This window comes from Bubalus bubalis, chromosome 7 (assembly GCF_019923935.1).
Source record: "Bubalus bubalis isolate 160015118507 breed Murrah chromosome 7, NDDB_SH_1, whole genome shotgun sequence".
Classification (NCBI taxonomy): Eukaryota; Metazoa; Chordata; class Mammalia; order Artiodactyla; family Bovidae; genus Bubalus; species Bubalus bubalis.
This window is the reverse complement of record NC_059163.1, coordinates 58,095,912-58,117,423: the sequence shown is the minus strand read 5'-3', so window position 1 is coordinate 58,117,423 and position 21,512 is coordinate 58,095,912. Positions and strand designations below refer to the sequence as shown.

At 41.2% G+C, this 21,512-nt stretch overlaps 1 protein-coding gene across 4 annotated transcripts in view; it reads left to right on the top strand.

Annotated features, from left to right (window-relative positions):
• RHOH (ras homolog family member H) overlaps window positions 1-21,093 on the top strand; it is a 43,276-nt gene extending 22,183 nt beyond the window's left edge. For all 4 annotated transcript variants that reach the window (XM_006068240.4, XM_006068237.4, XM_006068239.4 and 1 more), the window contains 2 exons: window positions 18,346-18,472; window positions 18,772-21,093. In XM_006068240.4, the coding sequence (XP_006068302.1) occupies window positions 18,990-19,565 (576 nt within the window). In that variant the 5' untranslated portion in view covers window positions 18,346-18,472; window positions 18,772-18,989 and the 3' untranslated portion in view covers window positions 19,566-21,093. The remainder of the gene's footprint in view (window positions 1-18,345; window positions 18,473-18,771) is intronic.
• Window positions 21,094-21,512: the final 419 nt, after the last annotated feature.

Here is a 21,512-nt window from a genome sequence, read left to right as displayed (position 1 = left end):
CCATCTGCCCCTCCATGCTCTTCTCTACCAACATTTGCTCTCAAAGCAATAGCAGGGTTTAAAAGCATTGACTCCAACTTTGAGAGAAGTTCTACTGTAGGTAAAACAGCATTGCATGCTACAAAGAGATTGTTCATGAAAGGAAAAGCCCATCCATGTGGCAGACTTCATTTTTGTCTTATTTTAAGAAACTGCCACAGCTGCCCCGGCCTTCAGCAGCTACCACCCCAATCACTCAGCAGCCATCAACACTGAGGGAAGACTCTCCATCAATAGAAAGTTTATGACTTGATGAGGGCTCAGATGATGGTTAACATCTTTTAGCAATAAATTAGTTTTTGATTAAGGCATGTGCATTACTTTTAGACATAATGCTATTGCACACTTAATAGACTTACAGTATGAGTTTGAGTGAACTCCGGGAGTTGGTGATGGACAGGGAGGCCTGGCATGCTGCGATTCATGGGGTCGCAAAGAGTCGGACATACTGACTGGCTGAAATGAACTGAACTGAACTGAACTGAAGTGTAGCTTTAATATGCAATGGGAAACCAAAAAATTCATGTGACTCACTTTATTGCAATATTTGCTTATTGTGGTGGTCTGGAATCCAAATCCACAATATCTTTGAGATATTGCCTGAAAATCTGCTGATAAAGAAAAAATAAATTGAGAAAAGCACCAGGGAGTAAAGAATAGTATGCTATAGTTTGTATATTAAAAAAAAGAGCAAATGTGTGTCATAATTACACATATTTGTTCATACATATATGTTTGTGAATACATGTCATAATGTAGTAGCTTTGGGAAAATGCATAAAAAACTTCATATAATAGTTATCTCTGGGAAAATGGCCTGAGGCCCTGGAGGGCAGGCAGAGGAGAGAGATGTATTTTTCACTTTTATCCTCTTTGAATTTTACAATAGACATGTATTAAGTATTCAAAAGGTAAACATAAAAACACTCAAAGATTACATGTGAGCTCAAATAAGGGAGAAAAATAATGCCTATGAGGAGTTTCAGGAAGGCCTCTTGGAGGAGGTGGCATCTGAGCTGGGCTCTGGGACAGGCAAAATTTTACCAGGAAGAGTCAGAGCAGAGAAGAAGGTATTTCAGGAGACGAGAGCAGCACACTTAAGATTGAAAGTGAAAGTAAAAGTTGCTTAGTTGTGTCTGACTCTGCGACCCCTTGCACTTTACAGTCCATGGAATTTTCCAGGCCAGAATACTAGAGTGGGTAGCCTTTCCTTTCTCCAGGGGATCCTCCCAACCTAGGATTCAAACCCAGGTCTCCCACATTTCAGGCGAATTCTTTGCCAGCTGAGCCACAAGGGAAGCCTACACTTAAGATTACTGAGTCAGGAAAGGCAGGGAGAGTTGGGGGATGTTACACAATCTGGAGGCAGCAATGGCTTGGTGAGGTGGGGCTGGGGAAGAGGAGAAAAGCAATGAGAGAGATGGTGGAAGGAGGTTATTTTATACTTGCCATGCAGAAATGAGCCATTTACAAATTGGCTTCAGTGTCCCTTTAAAAATGATCTCCCTCCTGTGCTTCAGTCTCAAAAGCTGACTTTCTGCCCTCCCTTACACAAACCCTTCTCCTATGCATACCTGGACACTGGCCACTTCTTCTCTCTGGATGCTGTCCACCAATCCCATTTTCTCCCCTGCTCTGCAAGACCTATCTCAAATGTCACTCCTTTCTGCTTCTTCCACCCCCACCATCCTGGAAGATTTAAGCACTCTGTCCTCAGCATTCTCTTGGCATTTTGCATTTACCTTTATTATGGCATTTGTCCATTTAAATTTTAATTTTTTTTTCTGGGAGGAAGCTGTGCATGAGATCATTTGTATGTAGAAGGTTGCTTCTTTTCTCTCTAATTTAGAATTTTTTTCTCTAAGATCTCAGCTATATGGGGCCTTATTATGATGAAGAACAGCCATACCAGCTACCTCTCCATGGCCATCTCATTACCTCTTCTTAAGAATTCACTTCTTCTATAGAGAGCAACCTCAACAAAGAAGTGAGGGTCAGAGTCATTAACAAAATAGGAAAAAACTTTTTTCAAAAACAAAAAACCTCTGCTGCTGCTACTGCTAAGTCATTTCAGTCGCGTCCGACTCTGTGCGACCCCATAGACGGCAGCCCACCAGACTCCTCCGTCCCTGGGATTCTCCAGGCAAGAACACTGGAGTGGGTTGCCATTTCCTTCTCCAGTGCATGAAAGTGAAAAGTGAAAGTGAAATCCCTCAGTCGTGTCCGACTCTGTGTGACCCCATGGACTGCAGCCCACCAGCTTCCTCCGTCCATGGGATTTTCCAGGCAAGATTACTGGAGTGGGGTGCCATTGCCTTCTCCCAAAAAACCTCTAGGCCTAAGCTAAACTATATTAACATTTTCTTCATTATCTTCTGTCCCCCTTAAGCTCCTTAAAAGAATTCCTAATTTAAAGGCAATTAAAGTCAGATATCCTGTCATCTATTTTCAGACTTCTATGGATTTGGAACTTAATAGAACATTATGTATGCATAAGCAATAAATTAAACAGTTAAAAGAAAAATTTTGCTCTGGAGTATCTTGATAGTTTCAGGTTCGTTAGGAAGTTGTTTCTCTCAGTTTCTGTAAGATCTCCATCAGAAGTTGAGCATCTAAGGAGATAGTTAATCCCACTGTTGTGTATTATAGCTGCAATATAATCAGTATGGGAAGTATAAACATCGATATCCCAAAAGGGGATTTAAAAAAACCTAAGACACGCTGTACAAACCTGTATTCTTAGGTTATTCCTCTTTGTTCCTCTTCTCCTTTAGACAACTTAGGGAGTAACTGGGCTTCCCTTGTAGCTCAGTTGGTAAAGAATCTGCCTACAATGCAGGAGACCTGGGTTCGATTACTGGGTTGGGAAGGTCCCTTGGAGAAGGAAATGGAAACCCACTCCAGTATTCTTGCCTGGAGAATCCCAAGGACTGTAGCCTGCCCGGCTCCTCTGTCCATGGGGTCGCAAGAGTTGGACACGACTTAGTGACTAAACTACCAGCAGGGAGTAACTGCTGTGCCCTTAGTACAGTTTATCTGTAGAGGGACATGTATTGGATGACTGGCATTCATAATAAGCCTCGTTGTGTCCACTACTGCACAGATACTTTTGCTCTGCATAGACCCATTGTACCCATGGTACCTTGTAAAAGGTTTGTACCTCTTAAACGCCTTCACCTATTTCACCCCTACTCCTATCCTAATGGCATTCTGGCCATTTTGGGCACTCAGGGGCTTCAGACCAGACTTGTAGATTTTTTTTTCTATATAAATGAGATTCTGTAATGAATTGTTCAACTGCTTTTTTTAAAGTTACTAATATGTCATGGGTACCCTTCTTGTGCAATACATACAAGGAAAACCTAATTCTTTTTTAAAATCAAAATATAGTGAAGTACAATATTATGTTAATTTCAAGTGTACTACATAGTGATTTGATATTTGCATACACTGTGAAGTGATCCCCACCATGAGTCAAGTCTGGTAACCATCTGTCCCCATATAAAGTTATTATAATATTGTTGACCATCGTTCTACTTAGTATCACATTCCTGTGATTTATTTTATAATTAGAGGTTTTCACCTCTTAATCCCCTTCACCTGTTCACCCCCACTCCTATCCTAATTCTTTTTAATGCTGTATTGGATTTCATCAAATGGATATGGCAGGATTAATTTAACCACTGACTTATGATGGAACTTTTAGTTATTCTCAGTTTTTTTTTTTTTGCTATTGTGAATAACGCTGCAATAAAATTCTTGCACATATATCTTCACTACTTGTATAGGTACAACAAAACAATGCATTTAAAGAGTTGGAATTATTGGGTTAAAAGGTATATGCATTTAAAATTTTGATAGCTACCTGCAGGGACATATCAAGGACATAGGGGTGGAAGGGGTCCACCCCAGGTATAGGCAATAAGGGAGTGAATCATCTGTCAAGAATTTAAAGACAATAATAAAATCAATGTGGGTCTGCTTTTTGTTATCACCACGCACTGGCAGTGATAGAGTTAGTGCTTAGGGGAGTGTGTGGATTCCATTAGAGCTGACTTCAGGGATATATTGTGATTGCCTGGGGCACTGCATATTCCTGACTCCTAAACAGTAGATGAGAACTAAAGAATGATAACACAACGATTATAGAGACTATGAAACAGAACTTGATTAACTTTAATTCTGCTATTCTCTGTGACTATTTAGAGTTTTGTGTTTAGATTTAAAACAGTGAGCAGAGCACAAATAGCAGAGTATAATATTTTTGATTGATAATTACAAGTTTTAGTTCATACACAAAATATTTTACTGCACTTGAATAATACTTTAAAAATTGAAATTTATCTTTGTTATAACTATTACTTGTTTATTTTAAAGCTAAAGAATGAATCAGGGAAAAAATGATTGTTCCTGACTCTTATACATTATTTTGAAACTAATTTTGCCATGTAGATGAAAGAGTTTAAAAAATGATCAGCTCCAAGTGTCAAAAACAATAAGTGTGCTGCTGGATTCTGTCAAATCGCCTTCTACAAAGATGGTGTTCTTCTATACATCTTCCAATGGTGTGTGAGAGGGACTGCTTAAGGGAGAAATCTTTCATATGTTGTTAGAAACCAGGCCTGTAGTAAGAAAGAAATCACCCACCAGCTGAAAAATGTCTTTCTGAGTCCACCACCTCACCTCCTGCTTTTATTTTAGGATTGTCTCTTAGTCTATTTGAACTGCTATAACAAAATGCCACAGACTATGCGGTTTGTAAACAAGAGAAATTTATTTTTCACAGGTTGAACAGTCCAAAATGATGTCTCTCATGGATATGATGTCTAATGAGGGCTTGCTTCCTGAGTCTTAGACAGTGCCTTCTCAGTGTGTCCTCATATGGTGGAAGGGACAAATGAGCTCTCTGGGGCTCTTTAATAATGATAGTAATTACATTGATGAGGTTCCCCTCTCATGGCCTAGTCACCTCCCAAAGTCCCCACCTCCTGTAACTGTCATCGTGGGGGTTAGGTGTCAACTTAATTCACTCTGAATTTTAGGGGCACACCAACATCAGATCATAGCAGATTGCTTAGTTTCATCAAGATGGCAAAGACAGACAGACTTGCCCCAAATGAGAGACAGAGGAGGGGAGGGGAGACAGCTCTATGAATGGACTTGGAGGCAAGGCCTCCTCGCTAGCCTTGTTCTCTTGGGCAAGTTACCTTACTTCTCTGTGCATTCCCCAGCTGTAGAATAACCACAGTGGTACTGAACACATAATATTATTGTAATGATGAAAGAGTTAATTTTCATAAAGAACTTCAAACAGTATCTGACCAATGCTAAATACCATGTGATTATTGTTATCCTTATTCACCTAATGGCTTCCCTGGTAGCTCAGTTGGTAAAGAATCCACCGGCAATGCAGGAGACCCTGGTTCTATTCCTGGATCCAGGTCTGCTGGAGAAGGGATAAGCTACCCACTCCAGTGTTCTTGGGCTTCCTTAGTGGCTCAGCTGGTTAAGAATCCACTTGCAATTCGGGAGACCTGAGTTTGATCCCTGGGTTGGGAAGATCCCCTGGAGAAGGGAATGGCCACCCACTCCAGTTTTCTGGCCTGGAGAATTCCATGGACTGTATAATCCATGGGGTCACAAAGAGTCAGACACAACTGAGTAACTTTCACTTCACATTTATTTACCTAATAGGTGTGCCACTAGGCATGGGAGATAGAATTTTTTAATTGCCTTAAAAAATCCTTCAAACTCTGCACTATTATCCACATCTTGCAGTTCTGGTTATGTGACCTGCTGGAGGTTATACTATTAGTCGGCAATGAAGATGAGAATCTAACCAAGGCCTGGACTCCACAACCCAGGCTCTGTGCAAATGATGTAACATTACCCATTTTATACTTTGAAACTGAAACTAAGTCACCTCATTCCCTGCTGTGCTCTGGGATAAATTTCCAAGACAAAATACCTTCTTTTATAGTTTGAACAATCTGTAAATTAAGGGTTTACCCTAATTCTAGAAGGTATTGGAAGCCTTAATTATTGCCCCGGAAGAGAGATGATCAGTCTCTCAAAGAAAGTTAATGAGTAAGAGAACATCTGTTTGAAAACAAGTTTTATGTTAAAACTGGCAGTTATCTTTTGAGTAAAAAGCCACCTATTTGAATTATAGATCTATCTATATGGGTTTACATTTTAAAATTAAGGAAATGAAGTATGGGATATAAAATGTAGATACACATATTTGAAAAAATACAGTGTAGATGGAAAGAGTGCTGACTCAGTGATTCAGTTTCTGGGCTTCAAGTCAGCCTCCAGTAACTAAACTGCTTATCTCAGGGCCTTGGTTTCCTCATGGGAAAATGAGTGGGTTGAACTAGATGACCTTTCAGGTATCTAATCGTGCGAAGTTTCTTTCCACAGTCAGGGGACATACTATTTCACATTCTATTTAGTGGTTGCTCAATGATGGGGGAGTACCAGGAGTTTGGGAAGTTCTCAGAATTCATGGACACAAAAATATATAAGGAAAAATTGCTACATATGTATTTAAACAAGAAAGGATTAATATCCTTAATCTCAAAAAGATTTTTAAAAATCATCATTTAAGAAATGATGGCCACCTTACTAGAAAAGTAGGCGAAGTAAGTGACTTATGAAAGGAGAAATATGTGGTCAATAAAAGATGAATTTTAATTTTCACTAGTCATAAATGAAATGCAAATGAAAACATATCTAACTGGCAACTATTACCCACAATGATGGTTGTGTGATGAAATAAACATATTCATATATGGCTATGGGGTACAAATTGATCCAAGTTTTTCATGTTTCTTAGTCTAGTAATTGTGCTCATATCTATTTATACTAAAAGAAATAATTGTATATTTGTACAAATTTATTTTTTAAATGTTCACTCAGTGTTACTACAGTAAAAATTAGAAACAATTTAAATAATAGTCAATTGCTTAAATAAATAATACTACCTTTGTATAATGAAGTATGACAGTCATTAAAATTATGTTTGAAGAATCTTAATAGCATAAGAAATATTAACAATGTAAATGTTAAATAAAAAGCAAAATGCCCAGCTGAATATAAAGTATGATATTAGATTTGAAAAAAAAAAAAAAAAGGCACACTGAAAAAACGAAACAGGAAAAGGTACACTAATTTCTTGCAGCTTTTGGTTTTAGGTGGTAGTTGCTTTTCTCCTTTAGGTCATTTAGATGGTTTAGTACTTTTCAAATGTTCCATAATGTGGATGAACTACTTTTATAATCAGGGGAAAAAAAAGAATGCAGAGATGATCCAGAGAAAATGAGGGGAAAAGTAAGTCAGAGTGAGGAGGATGTCTTCAGGCTGATTGGATCAGCAAATAAGGGAGGAAATGTTGTTACCACTAATGGTTTGAATATGTGTGTTGAATGATGGTGGTGGTGGTGATGGTGGTGGTGGGGGTAGTTCCGGTGTGGGGGATGGGGGAACCCAGGGATGTGATGGTTTTCTTTGTTAGAGATGATGTTTTAGAGCTGGGAGGTATTTTGGGCTTGGTGGAGTCTACTTAGATATCAGGTAGATTTCCTATTTTCCAAGTAAGTAAAGATCAGAACTACTTTAAGTCTAAGGAGGAAACATAAAATCTAAAAGTAGAAACTCTTCACTGCCCCTTCACCTTTTCAGACAAAAAAGACCCCAGCGGGCAGGGTCTGCCTCACATTCAGAGTTACTTTGATTTGTCATCTGGTTTTATGTGGGCAGTCCATTTTCACTCTTGAGTGTCTTTCTTTTTAAAAGTTATTTTCATTATTACTGTTTGCACTTTTGCAAAGAGCTAATTCTGCAGAACTGGAGCAAGGAGGGCCAAGGGAAGTTAGTGAACGTAGTTATACCAGTTAGGAAGTTCAGGTAACCTCAAAGGAACTTCAAGAGTATCCTTTGGCTACAGTATTTTCTAGACGTGGCCTTTGCTTCCCAGAGACAGGTGGTGATGACGTACTGAGATGCAGGTAGAGCTTGTACTTGAAGTTGAAGGCTCTCTTTTTATGACTTGGCTGGGAATCCTCACCTGGGCATGGCTTTTCGTCCTCCGTCTCCCTTCCACCAGCAGGCAGGTTCTAAGCCTCTGCACTGTCTACGTTTATGTCATCTGTTATTTGATGCATCAATTTTCCTTCAAATACTTGAATAAGTCATTGTGGCACAAAGTATACTTTTTATTTTTTAGTGATGCTTTTCTGTATTCTCTCTAAAGCTAAATATGAGAATGAAACCACAGTTGGACAAAATGCTATAGAAAACAAAAGATCCTACCCTTTAAAACTTTTATCATGAAAAATTTTGAACATATATAAAGATAGTGACTAAATAGACTAAAACCATATACCATCATTCAACTTTAACAGTTCTCAGTATTGTCCCAGTCTTATTTCATGCATCATCCTTACTTTTTCCCCCTTTTCTGGGATGATCTAAAATAAATCCCAGACATCATATTCATTTCACCTGTCAGATAAGGACTTTAAAAATGTATACGATCACAATGTGATTGTCACCTAACAAAATTAGCAAGAGTTCCTTAATGTCATCAAACATTCTGGCCATATTCAAACTTCTTTAAATATTTAAAAAATACAGGAAGGATGAAATTTCCCTGGTGGTCCAGTGGTTAGGACTTCGAGCTCTCAGAACTTGCTGAGGGCCCATGTTCAATTCCTGGTTGGGGACCTATAATCCTAACATCCCACAAGTCACATGGTGCTACCAAAAATACACATACATGGCATTCCCTGGTGATTCAGACAGTAAAGAATCTGCCTGCAGTGCAGGAGACCCGAGTTTGATCCCTAGATGGAGAAGTTCCCTGGAGAAGGGAATGGTACCCTACTCCAGTATTCTTGCCTGGAGAATTCCATGGATAGAGTAGCCTGGTAGGCTATAGTCCATGGGGTCGCAAAGAGTCAGACACGACTGAGCAACTAACATAGGTACACACACACACATATAACATGACTGAGTAACTAACACACACATATATTTTATACATATATAAGGGCTTCCCAGTTCACCTTTAGTGGTAAACAACCTGCCTGCCAAAGTGAAAGATGTAAGAGACTTGGGTTCGATCCCTGGGTCAGGAAGATCCCCTGGAGGAGGGCGTGGCAACCCACTCCAGTATTCTTGCCTGGAGAATCCCATGGACTTCCATGGGTTACCTTCCATGGAGTCACAAAGAGACAGACATGATTGAGTGACTGAGCACACATGCACACATATAATTTTAAAAATTCTCTCATAAGGAGAAAAAGGAGAGATGGGTGGCTTAGGGCATTTTTGAGAATAGGCATAGTACACGCAGCTTAGCTTGTCTTCTTTCCAGGATAGGCCTAGAAAAAAAGAATCAGAAGCCAGAGATACTGCTTCTCGGAATTTTAAACAAATTCGGCTGTTCAGATATAGAGAATTTTTGTCTTCAGACACTAATGGGAGTCATAAACATTCTCTTGCCTCAAGGGACCTCAGATCAGTCTTTTCTGCCCTTTCAAGCCTAAAACCTAAAACACAAAGGAACACATACAAAGCACTTCAGAACTGTACACATAACTCATGTTTAATTTTAATTCTATTTTAAAATGCACAGAAGCAAGGAGAATAAAATGAGAATCAGCTATAATTCCAGGAATATAGACATTTCATCTTAACATGTTGGTATATACTGCTTTTCATACAGTTTTTCATAACTGTGCATATTTTGGAATCATACTGTTCATATTTTGAAAGCTGCTTCTATGGGGGTGGGGGCTTCCCAGGTGGTGCTAGTGGTAAAGAACCCACCTGTCAATACAGGAGACACAGGAGACAAAGTTTCGATCTCTGTATCGGGAAGATCCCCTGGAGAAAGGAATGGCTACCCACTCCAGTATTCTTGCCTAGAGAATTCCATGGACAGAGCAGCCTGGTGGGCTACAGTCTATGGGGTCACATAGAGTCAGACTGACTAACACTAACTTTATGTCATTCAGCTTAGGAACCCTTTTCCTGTGTCAGTTAATGCGCTTATACTCTGCTATTTTAACTACTGAAGATTGGGCACTAAGAGCCTGTGCTCTGCAACAAGAGAAGCCACCACAATGAGAAGGCCAGGCACCGCCACTGGAGAGGAGCCCCTGCTCACCACAACTCAAGAAAGCCCACACACAGCAACAAAAACCCAGCACAGCCAAAAATAAATAAATAAATATTTTTAAAAATAAATAAATAAAAATAAGGTTTGCCTTTACAAGAGATTATCTTATGAAGGAGTATTTTATCATAAATTTTTCATCTTGTAAGATGTTCATTTCACTAAATCTCAACTGTCTTAGTAATAGTAGTAGTTAGCTGCTCAGTCCGGAGAAGGCAATGGCACCCCACTCCAGTACTCTTGCCTGGAAAATCCCAGGGACGGGGGAGCCTGGTGGGCTGCTGTCTATGGGGTCGCTAAGAGTTGGACACGACTGAAGCGACTTAGCAGCAACAGCAGCAGCAGCAGCTGTTCAGTTGTGTCTGATTCTTTGTGACCCCATGGACTGTAGCTCACCAGGCTCCTCTGTCCATGGGAAAGCAAGTAGAAAGCAAGTCAGAGACCAGGTGACCTTTCCTTGAGCATGTCTTGTAGGGGTTCCACCCTCAACTCCAAGCAGTTTTTCAGAAAATTCCTTCCAACTGCTTTAAGAGAGGTTGCAGTAACTACACTTTCCCATCATGTAGATTTTGAGATGAGATTCTGGTGTTTTTAAGGGTGCTCTGGACAGTTGCCTGGCTGGCTTGCCTTGTTTTTGACTCTAAACTTGGACCAAATTGAAAACTCTAGACCTGTGGTGAGAATCCAATTATTGTGTTCCTATGAGTGGCATGGACCAATCAGGGCAGGGTGGTTGGGACAGAAGAGGGGAAGGGTGCCATGGTCCCTGCTTGGTATGGGGTCAGAGGGACAGGGCTCTGGGTTTGAAGAGGGCTCAGGGATTGGTGACAATCCATTTTAATTAAACTGTAATGGGATTACATAGGCTTTAAGTTTGCGAATGTAAATATTGCTTAAATACATTCTGGAGAACACATAATAAAAGCCACAAACCATCTTGCAAGCAAAGTTTCAGAACAAAATCCATTTGGAATACAGATTATCGTGTATAAAAATAAACTGATTTGAAAGTGATTTCCTTTTGTGATTTGAAGGAGGAATTTAATCATTATTTGTGGCAATTAGAAATGCACTAAGGGCAATTACTGAAGTACAGTTGAGAATTACGACTTCCCTGTAGCTCAAATGGTAAAGAATCTACCTGCAATGCTGGAGACCTGGGTTGGATCTCTGGGTTGGGAAGATCCTCTGGAGAAGGGAATGGCAGCCCACTCCAGTATTCTTGCCTGGAGAATCCCATGGACACAACTGAGCAGCTAACTACTACTACTACTAAGACAGTTGAGATTTAGTGAAATGAACATCTTGCAAGATGAAAAATTTATGATAAAATACTCCTTCAGAAGATAATCTCATGTAAAGGCGTAATCTTATTTTTATTTATTTATTTTTAAAAATATTTATTTATTTTTGGCTGTGCTGGGTTTTTGTTGCTGTGTGCGGGCTTTCTTGAGTTGTGGCGAGCAGGGGCTCCTCTCCAGTGGCGGTGCCTGGCCTTCTCATTGTGGTGACTTCTCTGGTTGCCGAGCACAGGCTCTAAGTGCCCAGGCTTCAGTAGTTACAGCATACAGTCTCAGTAATCGTGGCACGCTGGCTTAGTTATCTCGAGGCATGTAGGATCCTTCCAGGTAAGGGATTGAACCTATCACTGCAAGGCGGATTCTTAACCACTGGACCACCAGAGAATTCAGCAGTAACCTTATTTTTTTAAAAATACTTTTTTACTGAAGTTTAATCTTTGTATGGAAAAGTAAACATATCGTAGGTCCGCAGCTTGAGAAATTTTCACAAGCTGAACACACTTGTGAAACTAGCTTCCAGATCAAGACACAACACACTTTCTGCAAATATCAAGAGCTACTCATCTGTAGGAGTAGAACTGGAGTAGGGACCTGACTGAAGGATGGCCAGAAAAACTTTCTCGAAACTGGGATTGCTCAGGAACCTTGGTTTTACTTGAGATGCCTTGGATTGGGCAATGGGAATTGTGGGGTGTAGGTGACACATGGAGCTGTTGCAGCTTTGGGGTCATCCTCTATTTAGGTCTAACTTTGTCTCTGCCATTGTTTTGAAGAGTGACTGTAGGCAGGATTCTCAACCCCCTGAAGTCTCTGCAGTTCTGAAATGTAGATCTCCATGAAGACAGCAGCCAGCCTGCTCACTACCATGCTATTAGGATCGATACAGTGCCTGTTACAAGAAGCCCCAGAAAACTGCCTTTAAAAAAAAAAAAGAATAAAACAGCTGATATATACTATATACAGCCCCTGCTGCTGTTGCTGCTGCTAAGTCGCTTCAGTCGTGTCTGACTCTGTGCGACCCCATAGACAGCAGCCCACCAGGCTCCCCCTTCCCTGGGATTCTCCAGGCAAGAACACTGGAGTGGGTTGCCATTTCCGTCTCCAATGCATGAAAGTGAAAAGTGAAAGTGAAGTCGCTCAGTCGTGTCTGACTCCTAGCGACCCCATGGACTGCAGCCCACCAGGCCCCTCCGTCCACGGGATTTTCCAGGCAAGAGTACTGGAGTGGGTTGCCACTGCGTTCTCTGATACAGCCCCTAGAAGATGTTTAATGATGTAAATAAAAGTCACAAAATGAACTCATTGATCATTAATGCCACATTTATGAATATATTCTCTAAGAAAATTGTTCCACATAATTACTTACATAAATGCATATATATTTAATATATAAAATAACACTTGTTAATGACTGTGAAATACTGAAACTAATTCAAAGACTGCTAATAGTGGGAAATGGCTATGCAGTTATGAATTGCTGAAACAATGGAAAACTATTTAGTTAAAACCTGGCAAGTATGTAGACTGTTGAACATAGAAAAAATTTTATGTTGAAAACAATGTTTAGAAGATATATAAAGTGTATATTTACTAGTGAATGAAAACTGAGTGAGAATTTGGATTGAGAAAGTTTAGAAGTGACTCTACTTTTCCTCTATGAAGTTACTTTAAATTTTTGAATGCCTTCTCTTTTCCCAGAAGAAAACAAAATGAAATGAAGCACCAGCCCCCACGCCCAACTCCCCATACTTGATTCATTCATCCATCCCCAGCAGGGCCTGCTCTTGCTGTGTTGTCCCTGCCAGGCTGTGGGGGGGAACATGGAGCGAAGGCACTGGCAGGAGATGAGTTACTGAGAAGCATGATGATTTCCTAATCATCTATGTGCTAGATTCACGGCAGAAGCAATTTCCTTAATGAATGAATTGGCTGCTGCCGGAGCAGGTCCTTTGCCCAAAACTCTTTTAAGAAGGATGACATTCAGATGTATTCTCTGTAATTGACAGGCCATCCTCAGCTGATGGCTGCCATGGATTCATCTTTTAAAAAAAAAATAAAAGAGTTTTTATCAGTATTTTGGCTTCCCTGGTGGCTCAGATGGTAAAGAATCCATCTGCAGTGTGGGAGACCTGGGTTTGATCCCTGGGTTGGGAAGATCCCCTGGAGGAGGGCATGGCAACCCACTCCAGTATTTCTGCCTGGAGAATTCCCATGGATAGAGGAGCCTGGCAGGCTACTGGGTTGCAAAGATTTGGACACGACTGAGCGACTGAGGGAGAAGGCAATGGCACCCCACTCCAGCCAGTACTCTTGCCTGGAAAGTCCCGTGGATGGAGGAGCCTGGTAGGTTGCAGTCCATGGGGTTGCAAAGAGTCGGACACGACTGAGCGACTTCACTTTCACTTTTCACTTTCATGCATTGGAGACGGAAATGGCAACCCACTCCAGTGCTCTTGCCTGGAGAATTCCAGGGACAGGGGAGCCTGGTCGGCTTCCGTCTATGGGGTCACACAGAGTCGGACACGATTGAAGCGACTTAGCAGTAGCAGCAGCAGCAGCAGAGCGACTGAGTACATCAGCATTTTGAAGTAAGCCACCTCAGTCAAAGCCCAGATAACCTAAAATGTGCAGTAACAATTATTAGTCAACGAGTCATGATTTCATCTTAGTTTTGTTTTGTTTTTCTAAGCAATAGTTTATATTGTCTATTATTGTTTTTCTTTTTTAGATTATTATTTTTTATGCTCTATCATTATGAAGGAACTTTCTCATAAGACAATCAAGAGGTATTCTTGGATGTACAAAGTCTTATAAAAGTACAAGCATCGATTATTGCTGTGTTGTTATCATTTCCATCTGGTCCTTATGAACTCCCTGTGAGAAAGCTCTCATTCCAGTTTTTCAGGTGAGGGAGATGTGCAGGAGGACCAACCATGTGAGCAGTGTGATGATGGAGGCACAGCGGGGTATTATGGCAACACATAGGGGATATCTGATCTAGCAGCTGGTCAGGTGATCAAAGATTTTTCAAGAAGAGGTAGAAGTTGGAGGAGTGAGTCTTCCCTGGAAAACAGAGTATCGGAGAATGTGTCTGAAGAAAGAATGATAGTGGAGAGTAGGTAGTTGGGATGAGAACTGAGGCTAAAGTGAAATGAGGCTTTCCTGCTAGACAGCCCTCCAGAAGATAGAATGGACCAGGATGCGTCATCACCAAGCCCTCCCTTTTTTCTGTCTCTGTGCCTTTGCTATGATAGACGCTATTGCCTTTGCAAGATGAAGCCTCCCTGCCCTTTTCCTATCTCTGTGTGTGAACCATGGGGCTCTGGGGAGAGCATCTTTTCTGTGAAACTTTGCAAAGAGGAGAGAGGGAGGTTACTGAGACCCGAGAGGCTCTGGACTTGAAGGTTCATTAATTCCAATCTGACTTAAGTCCTAGAATGGTCACTCACAATGCTATCTGAAGTCACTTTTGGTAACTCCTCCGTATTGACTGACATAAAATTGGAGCACCCCTGCCAATTAGCCACTAGTGAAATATCATTGAAAACCTGCTTCTATTTTTCACCCAGAGCTCCTTTGGGGAGAATCTTTCTCTTCAGGTGAAATTCCACTGAAATAAAGCCAGTCAAACTTCCACACATTATGTAGTGACCTGTAGTGGCTCTGTTGTGGGCATCACCTGAAGGTGATCTATCATGTCTGTATAGGATGTTGCTCTAGTTTAGACCATAACTCCTTCCACTACTCCTCTCCTAGATCCATATTTAGCCATCTGCCAAAGGCTACACATGTCATCAAGTTTTGTCATCTGTCTTTGCTGCTACACTGGTGGTCTGGAATAACATGGAGTTATGCAATTGTATATGTGCTGCAGGCTATAAAGCTTTCTCCTTTGACCTCAGTTTCCATAGATCTGCAGAGAGCTAATCTTGTCCAATCAAGTTATGATTTGGGAAACTGAGGCCCTGAGAGCTGGTTTGATGTGCCTCTTAGTGCCAGAACTGCCTGGGAATAAAGGTCACTTGACTGAACAGAGCTTTTTTCTCCAGTCTGAGTCTTCGGAACTCTCTGAGTGGCAAAGCTGAGGCACAAATTTCTTTGTTCATATCATATTTTATTTTTATGCTCAGTTCAGTTCAGTCGCTCAGTCATGTTTAACTCTTTGCAATTCCATGTACCGCAGCATGCGAGGCTTCCCTGTTCATCAGCAACTCCTGGACCTTGTTCAAACTCATGTCCATTGAGGCAGTGATGCCATCCAACCATTTAATCCTCTGTTGTCCCCTTCTCCTCCTGCCTTCAATCTTTCCCAGCATCAGGGTCTTTTCCAACATGCTACAAGAAGAATATATATTTTGTAGAATATATATGTATTGTAGTCACAGCTGGGTATAAGACTCTTAGAGCACCCTTTGCCACAGAAGCCTTTTTAGTGGTACTTTGAATTCCCCACTGACGATATAAAATTGCTTATTATTATATTTGATGAGATGATTGGATGGCATCACTGACTCGATAGATATGAGTTTGAGCAAGCTCCAGGAGTTGGTGATGAACAGGGAAGCCTGACGTGCTGCAGTCCATGGGGTCGCAGAGTTGGACATGACTGAGCAGCTGAACTGAACTGATTATTATATTTAGTAATTCCTGTTTAACAATAATTTTAGTAATAAGGACTGTTTATTGTGTTTTCTATGTGGTGACTATGTACTTGCAGTATGTACTAAGTACATACTGATGTACTATGTGATGTACTATGCTAAGGATTTTATATATTTAAGCACATTTAATACTCTGAACAACTCAGTGTTAATAGGTATTATCACATCACATTTTACAAAGAGGGAAATTGAGGCTTAAGGAGGTTAAAAAACTCTTCTAAGTTCACAGCACAGGTAATCAGTTGGTCAGTTCAGATTCAATTCCATATCTACCTGATTTTAGAGCCTGCATTCTTAACAGTTTTGCCTCAGCAACTTCCTTTTGTAGATATATACTCAGGAAATTTGACTTTATTCAATCTCTTAGAAATTATTTAATAACCAAAATACCTGACACATGCATATTTTTCTTGGTCCTGGTCCTACTACATTGGGGTCGACATCAAACTTGAAACATGTCTTAAGTCTTGACAATGGACTCAGTAATGAGGAGGTCACAATTGCTTCATTTAAATCATCCATAGGTTTAAGGAGCAAAAGTCTGAGACCCAAGGAGCTCCTAAGGGGACCTTACTCAAAGGTCTGGTGACAAAGAGGTGTCCAGGACCATGGTGTATGAGAATGATTCGATGTGGAGTCTTCAAAGTCTGGCTGAATATCTGACATCCCATCCCCTACACTTGGACAGTCAATATTTGGCATTTTAAATAAACAGTAGTAGAAGTTGAAAAATGTGGTGCCTGCCCGTAGATTCCATGTGCCGTGTTCTGTGCTAAGCCAGACTCCCCATATACTGAATTGTTACAATAATTCCATCAAGAAATTGCCTTTATTATTTTCATCTTTATGAAGAAACCAAGGCTCAGAGAGGTTAAGTAACTTGCCCAAGGTTACCCAGCTTATGTGTGGTAAAAGTGAATATGTGAAAATCATGTGAATTATTTATGTGATCAACTCGTTTGTAAAGGCTGCTGTGCTGTGCTTAGTCACTCAGTCATGTCTGAGTCTTTGCGACCCCATGGACTGCAGCCCGCCAGGCTCCTCTGTCTATGGGGATTCTCCAGGCAAGAATACTGGAGTGGGTTGCCATGCCCTCCTCCAGGGCATCTTCCCAACTCAGGGATTGAACCCAGGTCTCTCACACTGCAAGTGGATTCTTTACCGTCTGAGCCACCAGGGAAGCCCAAGAATACTGGAGTGGGTAGCTATACCTTCTTCAGGGGATCTTCCCAACCCAGGAATCAAACTGGGGTCTCCCTCATTGTTGGCAGATTCTTTACCAGTTAAGCTACCAGGGAAAACTGTTAAGGTTATTATGTCTTATTAAACAGAGACTGTAGGTGGACAAGGATAAAAATGTCTTGGAGGGGAATGTCTGAATTTAGAGGAGTGATTTTTAAAAATTATGTTTTGAAGCGGACATATACTATAGATCTGCTTTACATTACTTTACATGTGACCTGTCAGGAAGATTGCCAGTGGAGGAGGTTATAAGCCCAGATTGTATTAATAACCTTTACTTTGAAGTTTGGCCCAAAAGACCTTTCCCTCGTCTGAAGCCGGGCTGCCTTGTGATGACGTCCTTCGGCAGACAGGATACCGTCTCCAGGCTGATCTCATCGTCTGGAGCTCTTTCACCTGCAGTGAATGAGAATTTATTTGACTCTTTCATGAAATTTAGATGCCGCCATATTTATGCGGCCTTGTTTAAGTGACAGGCACCGAATATAGCTGCTTTTAAGCAAGTTATTTTGTTTAACCAGAAGCCTAGCAGAGTTCCTGATATATAGGTAGCTGTCCAGAAAAGAGAGAAACAATTTTATCCCCAAAAGATCTCTGAGAAGTTGTTCCTAAATTTATCACAATCTTGCAGATGACTAAACTGGGGCTACCGATTAAGCAAAGCCGTATCGTTGCACAGGTCATGGAGTCTGACTTGAGATGCAGAAAATGCCAAGGACAGTGCCCTTTCCATTACATTTGTAGCCAGTTTTTGGAAACACCTCAAGGGAAAAACCACAGCAAATTTTAAAAGTTTTGGTGATTTCTTCTCTCTGACCTCGGTACAAATTCCCTCATAAATCAAACACTGGCTGATAAATCAATAAATGAAAGGAAGTGCTCATGGTATCTGAGGCTCATCACATTGCTCTCTTTTGCAGTTTCCAAAGTGGCTGGGATCCATTAGAAACTGAAGCGGCGGAGACCTCTGTCAGCTGTGGTCCCCACTTCTTGGAGCAGAAGGCCAGAGAGAGAGAGAGCTGTTTGAACTCGTCTCATTCACACCAGGTTGCTACTGAGGTCTTTTTCATGTTGCTGCCAGAGCAGCTGCTTGTATTTTTATCGCTGGGCTGATTTTAGAGATCAAATCAGCTTCTGCTTTTTGACTGGGTGGAGTTGTGGGTTCCAATGCTGGGGTATAACAGATTCAAGCTTTCGCTGCTGGGGAAAGAGTGGCTTAGACAAGCGGGGTCGGGCAGCTCCACAGAGATGGGACCCCTCATTAATCTGTTTGCCAATGAGGAAGATCCCTGTCATCAAAAAAAGGGGAAAAGACTCAATTTCTCCATTTCTCTTCCTTGTTCCAGTTGAACACCAGCCTTTGGATACTTTCAAAGTAGACTGTGAGTCTCCCTTGGATGGCCCAGAAAAAGTAACATCCTGCAAGCGGCTGTCAGAGGTCCTGAGAACACAAAGCCGTCTGGTTGTCCTTCCCCCTGTGTCGAATGGCGTTTGTCTCAGTAGCCCACTGAGGGCTGTCTTCCTCAGGATTCTGAACTTGTAACTAGGAGTCTGGGCCGTGAAGATGCTGAGTTCCATCAAGTGTGTGTTGGTGGGAGACTCTGCTGTGGGGAAAACATCTCTGCTGGTACGTTTCACCTCGGAAACCTTCCCTGAGGCTTATAAGCCTACAGTATATGAAAATACAGGTGTAGACGTCTTCATGGATGGGATCCAAATCAGCCTGGGCCTCTGGGACACGGCCGGCAACGATGCCTTCAGGAGCATCCGCCCTCTGTCCTACCAGCAGGCAGACGTGGTGCTGATGTGCTACTCCGTGGCCAACCACAACTCCTTCCTGAACCTGAAGAACAAGTGGATCGGTGAAGTCAGGAGCAACCTGCCCTGCACCCCCGTGCTGGTGGTAGCCACCCAGACGGACCAGCGGGAGGTGGGGCCCCATCGGGCCTCCTGCGTCAATGCCATCGAAGGAAAGAGACTGGCCCAGGATGTGAGAGCCAAAGGCTACCTGGAGTGCTCGGCCCTCAGCAACCGGGGCGTCCAGCAGGTATTTGAATGTGCCGTCCGAACTGCTGTCAACCAAGCCAGGAGACGCAACAGGAGGAGGTTCTTCTCTATCAATGAGTGCAAGATCCTCTAAACTCCAGAGACTTCATCCCACATTGACTCACTCACCACAAATACCAGCTGGGACAGAGAGAGCAGGCAAGCCAGCAAAGAACTGCTGCTCTTTCTGGGCATGGCCTGACTGGCTTTTACGACAGGATACAGTTGTTGATGGGACTTGGCCACTGGATATTTTTTATAATATGTACTCTACGAATGAACTCTTTGTCCAGTACAATTAGAAGATTCCTTGGGACACTGTAATGACTATTTCATCTTTGATTCAAAAACCAAAGTGGTCTCCACAATTTTGGACAATGAAGTGAGTTTTCCAAAGAATACCATATTTAAAGACACAGTTTATTTAAATAATAACAAATGAACAGCATTTGTATATAATTAGTTTTCACACTTGGAAAGTCTTTTCCTCCCTACTCACAAACTGATGTGTGAGTGAAATGACCTTACAGGGCTCTGACATATGTTCATAGTGTTAGCATTTTCACCTGAAGTAGTAATTTTGTTGAAATCACACTTGCCTGTTAGATTTTATTAGGTAACCAATTTTAAAATCACTGTAAACTGATCCTTGCAATTAATTTTCCACTCATTTTTTATTCAAAGTTGTATATATAAAATACAGTTAAATGACATAAGATTACTGTAATACTGCCTAATGATTTTTAAATGGCTATCATTTTATGTCTGTAATTAGTGAAAAAAACTATTTCTTATGGTATTGCCTTTCACCCAAAGAATTTCAATTATGCACTAAGTATTCTGTCATTCACTGAAACAGACTGAAGGAAAACTTATCAGGTAGAGAATCAGACTGCCGTAAGTGATAGCAGCAGAACTTGGAACAGATGTGAGGAAGTCTTACTTTCATTTCAGAGACTGCTGCACTTTGCCTGCTTCCTAACTTATTGTAGGTCTTATGAAAGAGCAGGCTCAAAGTTATCCATAATAGATTTGTTGTTTGAGCTCTAAACCAAGCTAGCATGGCAACATAATTCATTAATTTTAGGATCTAATCAGAATAATTGGGGCAGTGTCTACATGAATGATATGTGTTTAAAGGGAAAAAGGGAATTTATAGCTTTTACTATTTCTTGAGTATGAAACATCTGAGTGGAAAAAAAAATCACAAATTCCAAGGACAGGTAACAGGAAAACTGTATAGCAATTGTAATACAAAGTTATCAGGGGAAATACTGAATCAATAGGAACATCCCCCCACCATTCTATCTGATAGCTTAAAAGCAACAGTATTAACCATCTATTAAAGCTGAAAACAGAGGACTATGTAACTTAAGAAATTGTCAAGCCTGAAACCCTCATATTGCATTTACTTACTTATTCAAATAAAACCTAGAACTACTCTGAACCATGTTTATTAAAGTCCGTCATTGTTATGGTACAGCATGTTTATTAAAGTCCATCATTGTTATGGTGCAGCATGTTTATTAAAGTCCATCATTGTTACGGTACAGCATGTTTATTAAAGTCCATCATTGTTATGGTGCAGCATGTTTATTAAAGTCCATCATTGTTATGGTGCAGCATGTTGATTAAAGTCCATCACTGTTATGGTGCAGCACACCGTTACACACCAGTGGTAAGGCAGCTGGCATAAATGGCTATGATTAGACTTACACTGACCTGACCAAACCAATTTTCTAGTTTCCTTATGTGGTCAATTCTTTATAGCACTAATCAGTGTCAAAATCAAAAGTGTGCTCATCTTTACACTGCCTTCTCTCTTGTTCCTCTATCTCATCCACCTCCAGTAAGACAACTGGACCCGGGGTCTGAGTCTTTGAGTCCGAGGTTCCCTCAGTTCCCTGGGGCAGACACATCTGCCTGTACCCGACAGCGCCAGCTCTCGCTCTCCAGTCCCACGGCTTGTCGTTGCCTCTGTGTTACCTGTTTCCCGTGACATGAGAGCTACTCTATCCAACGTTCTATGTTGGGCATCCAG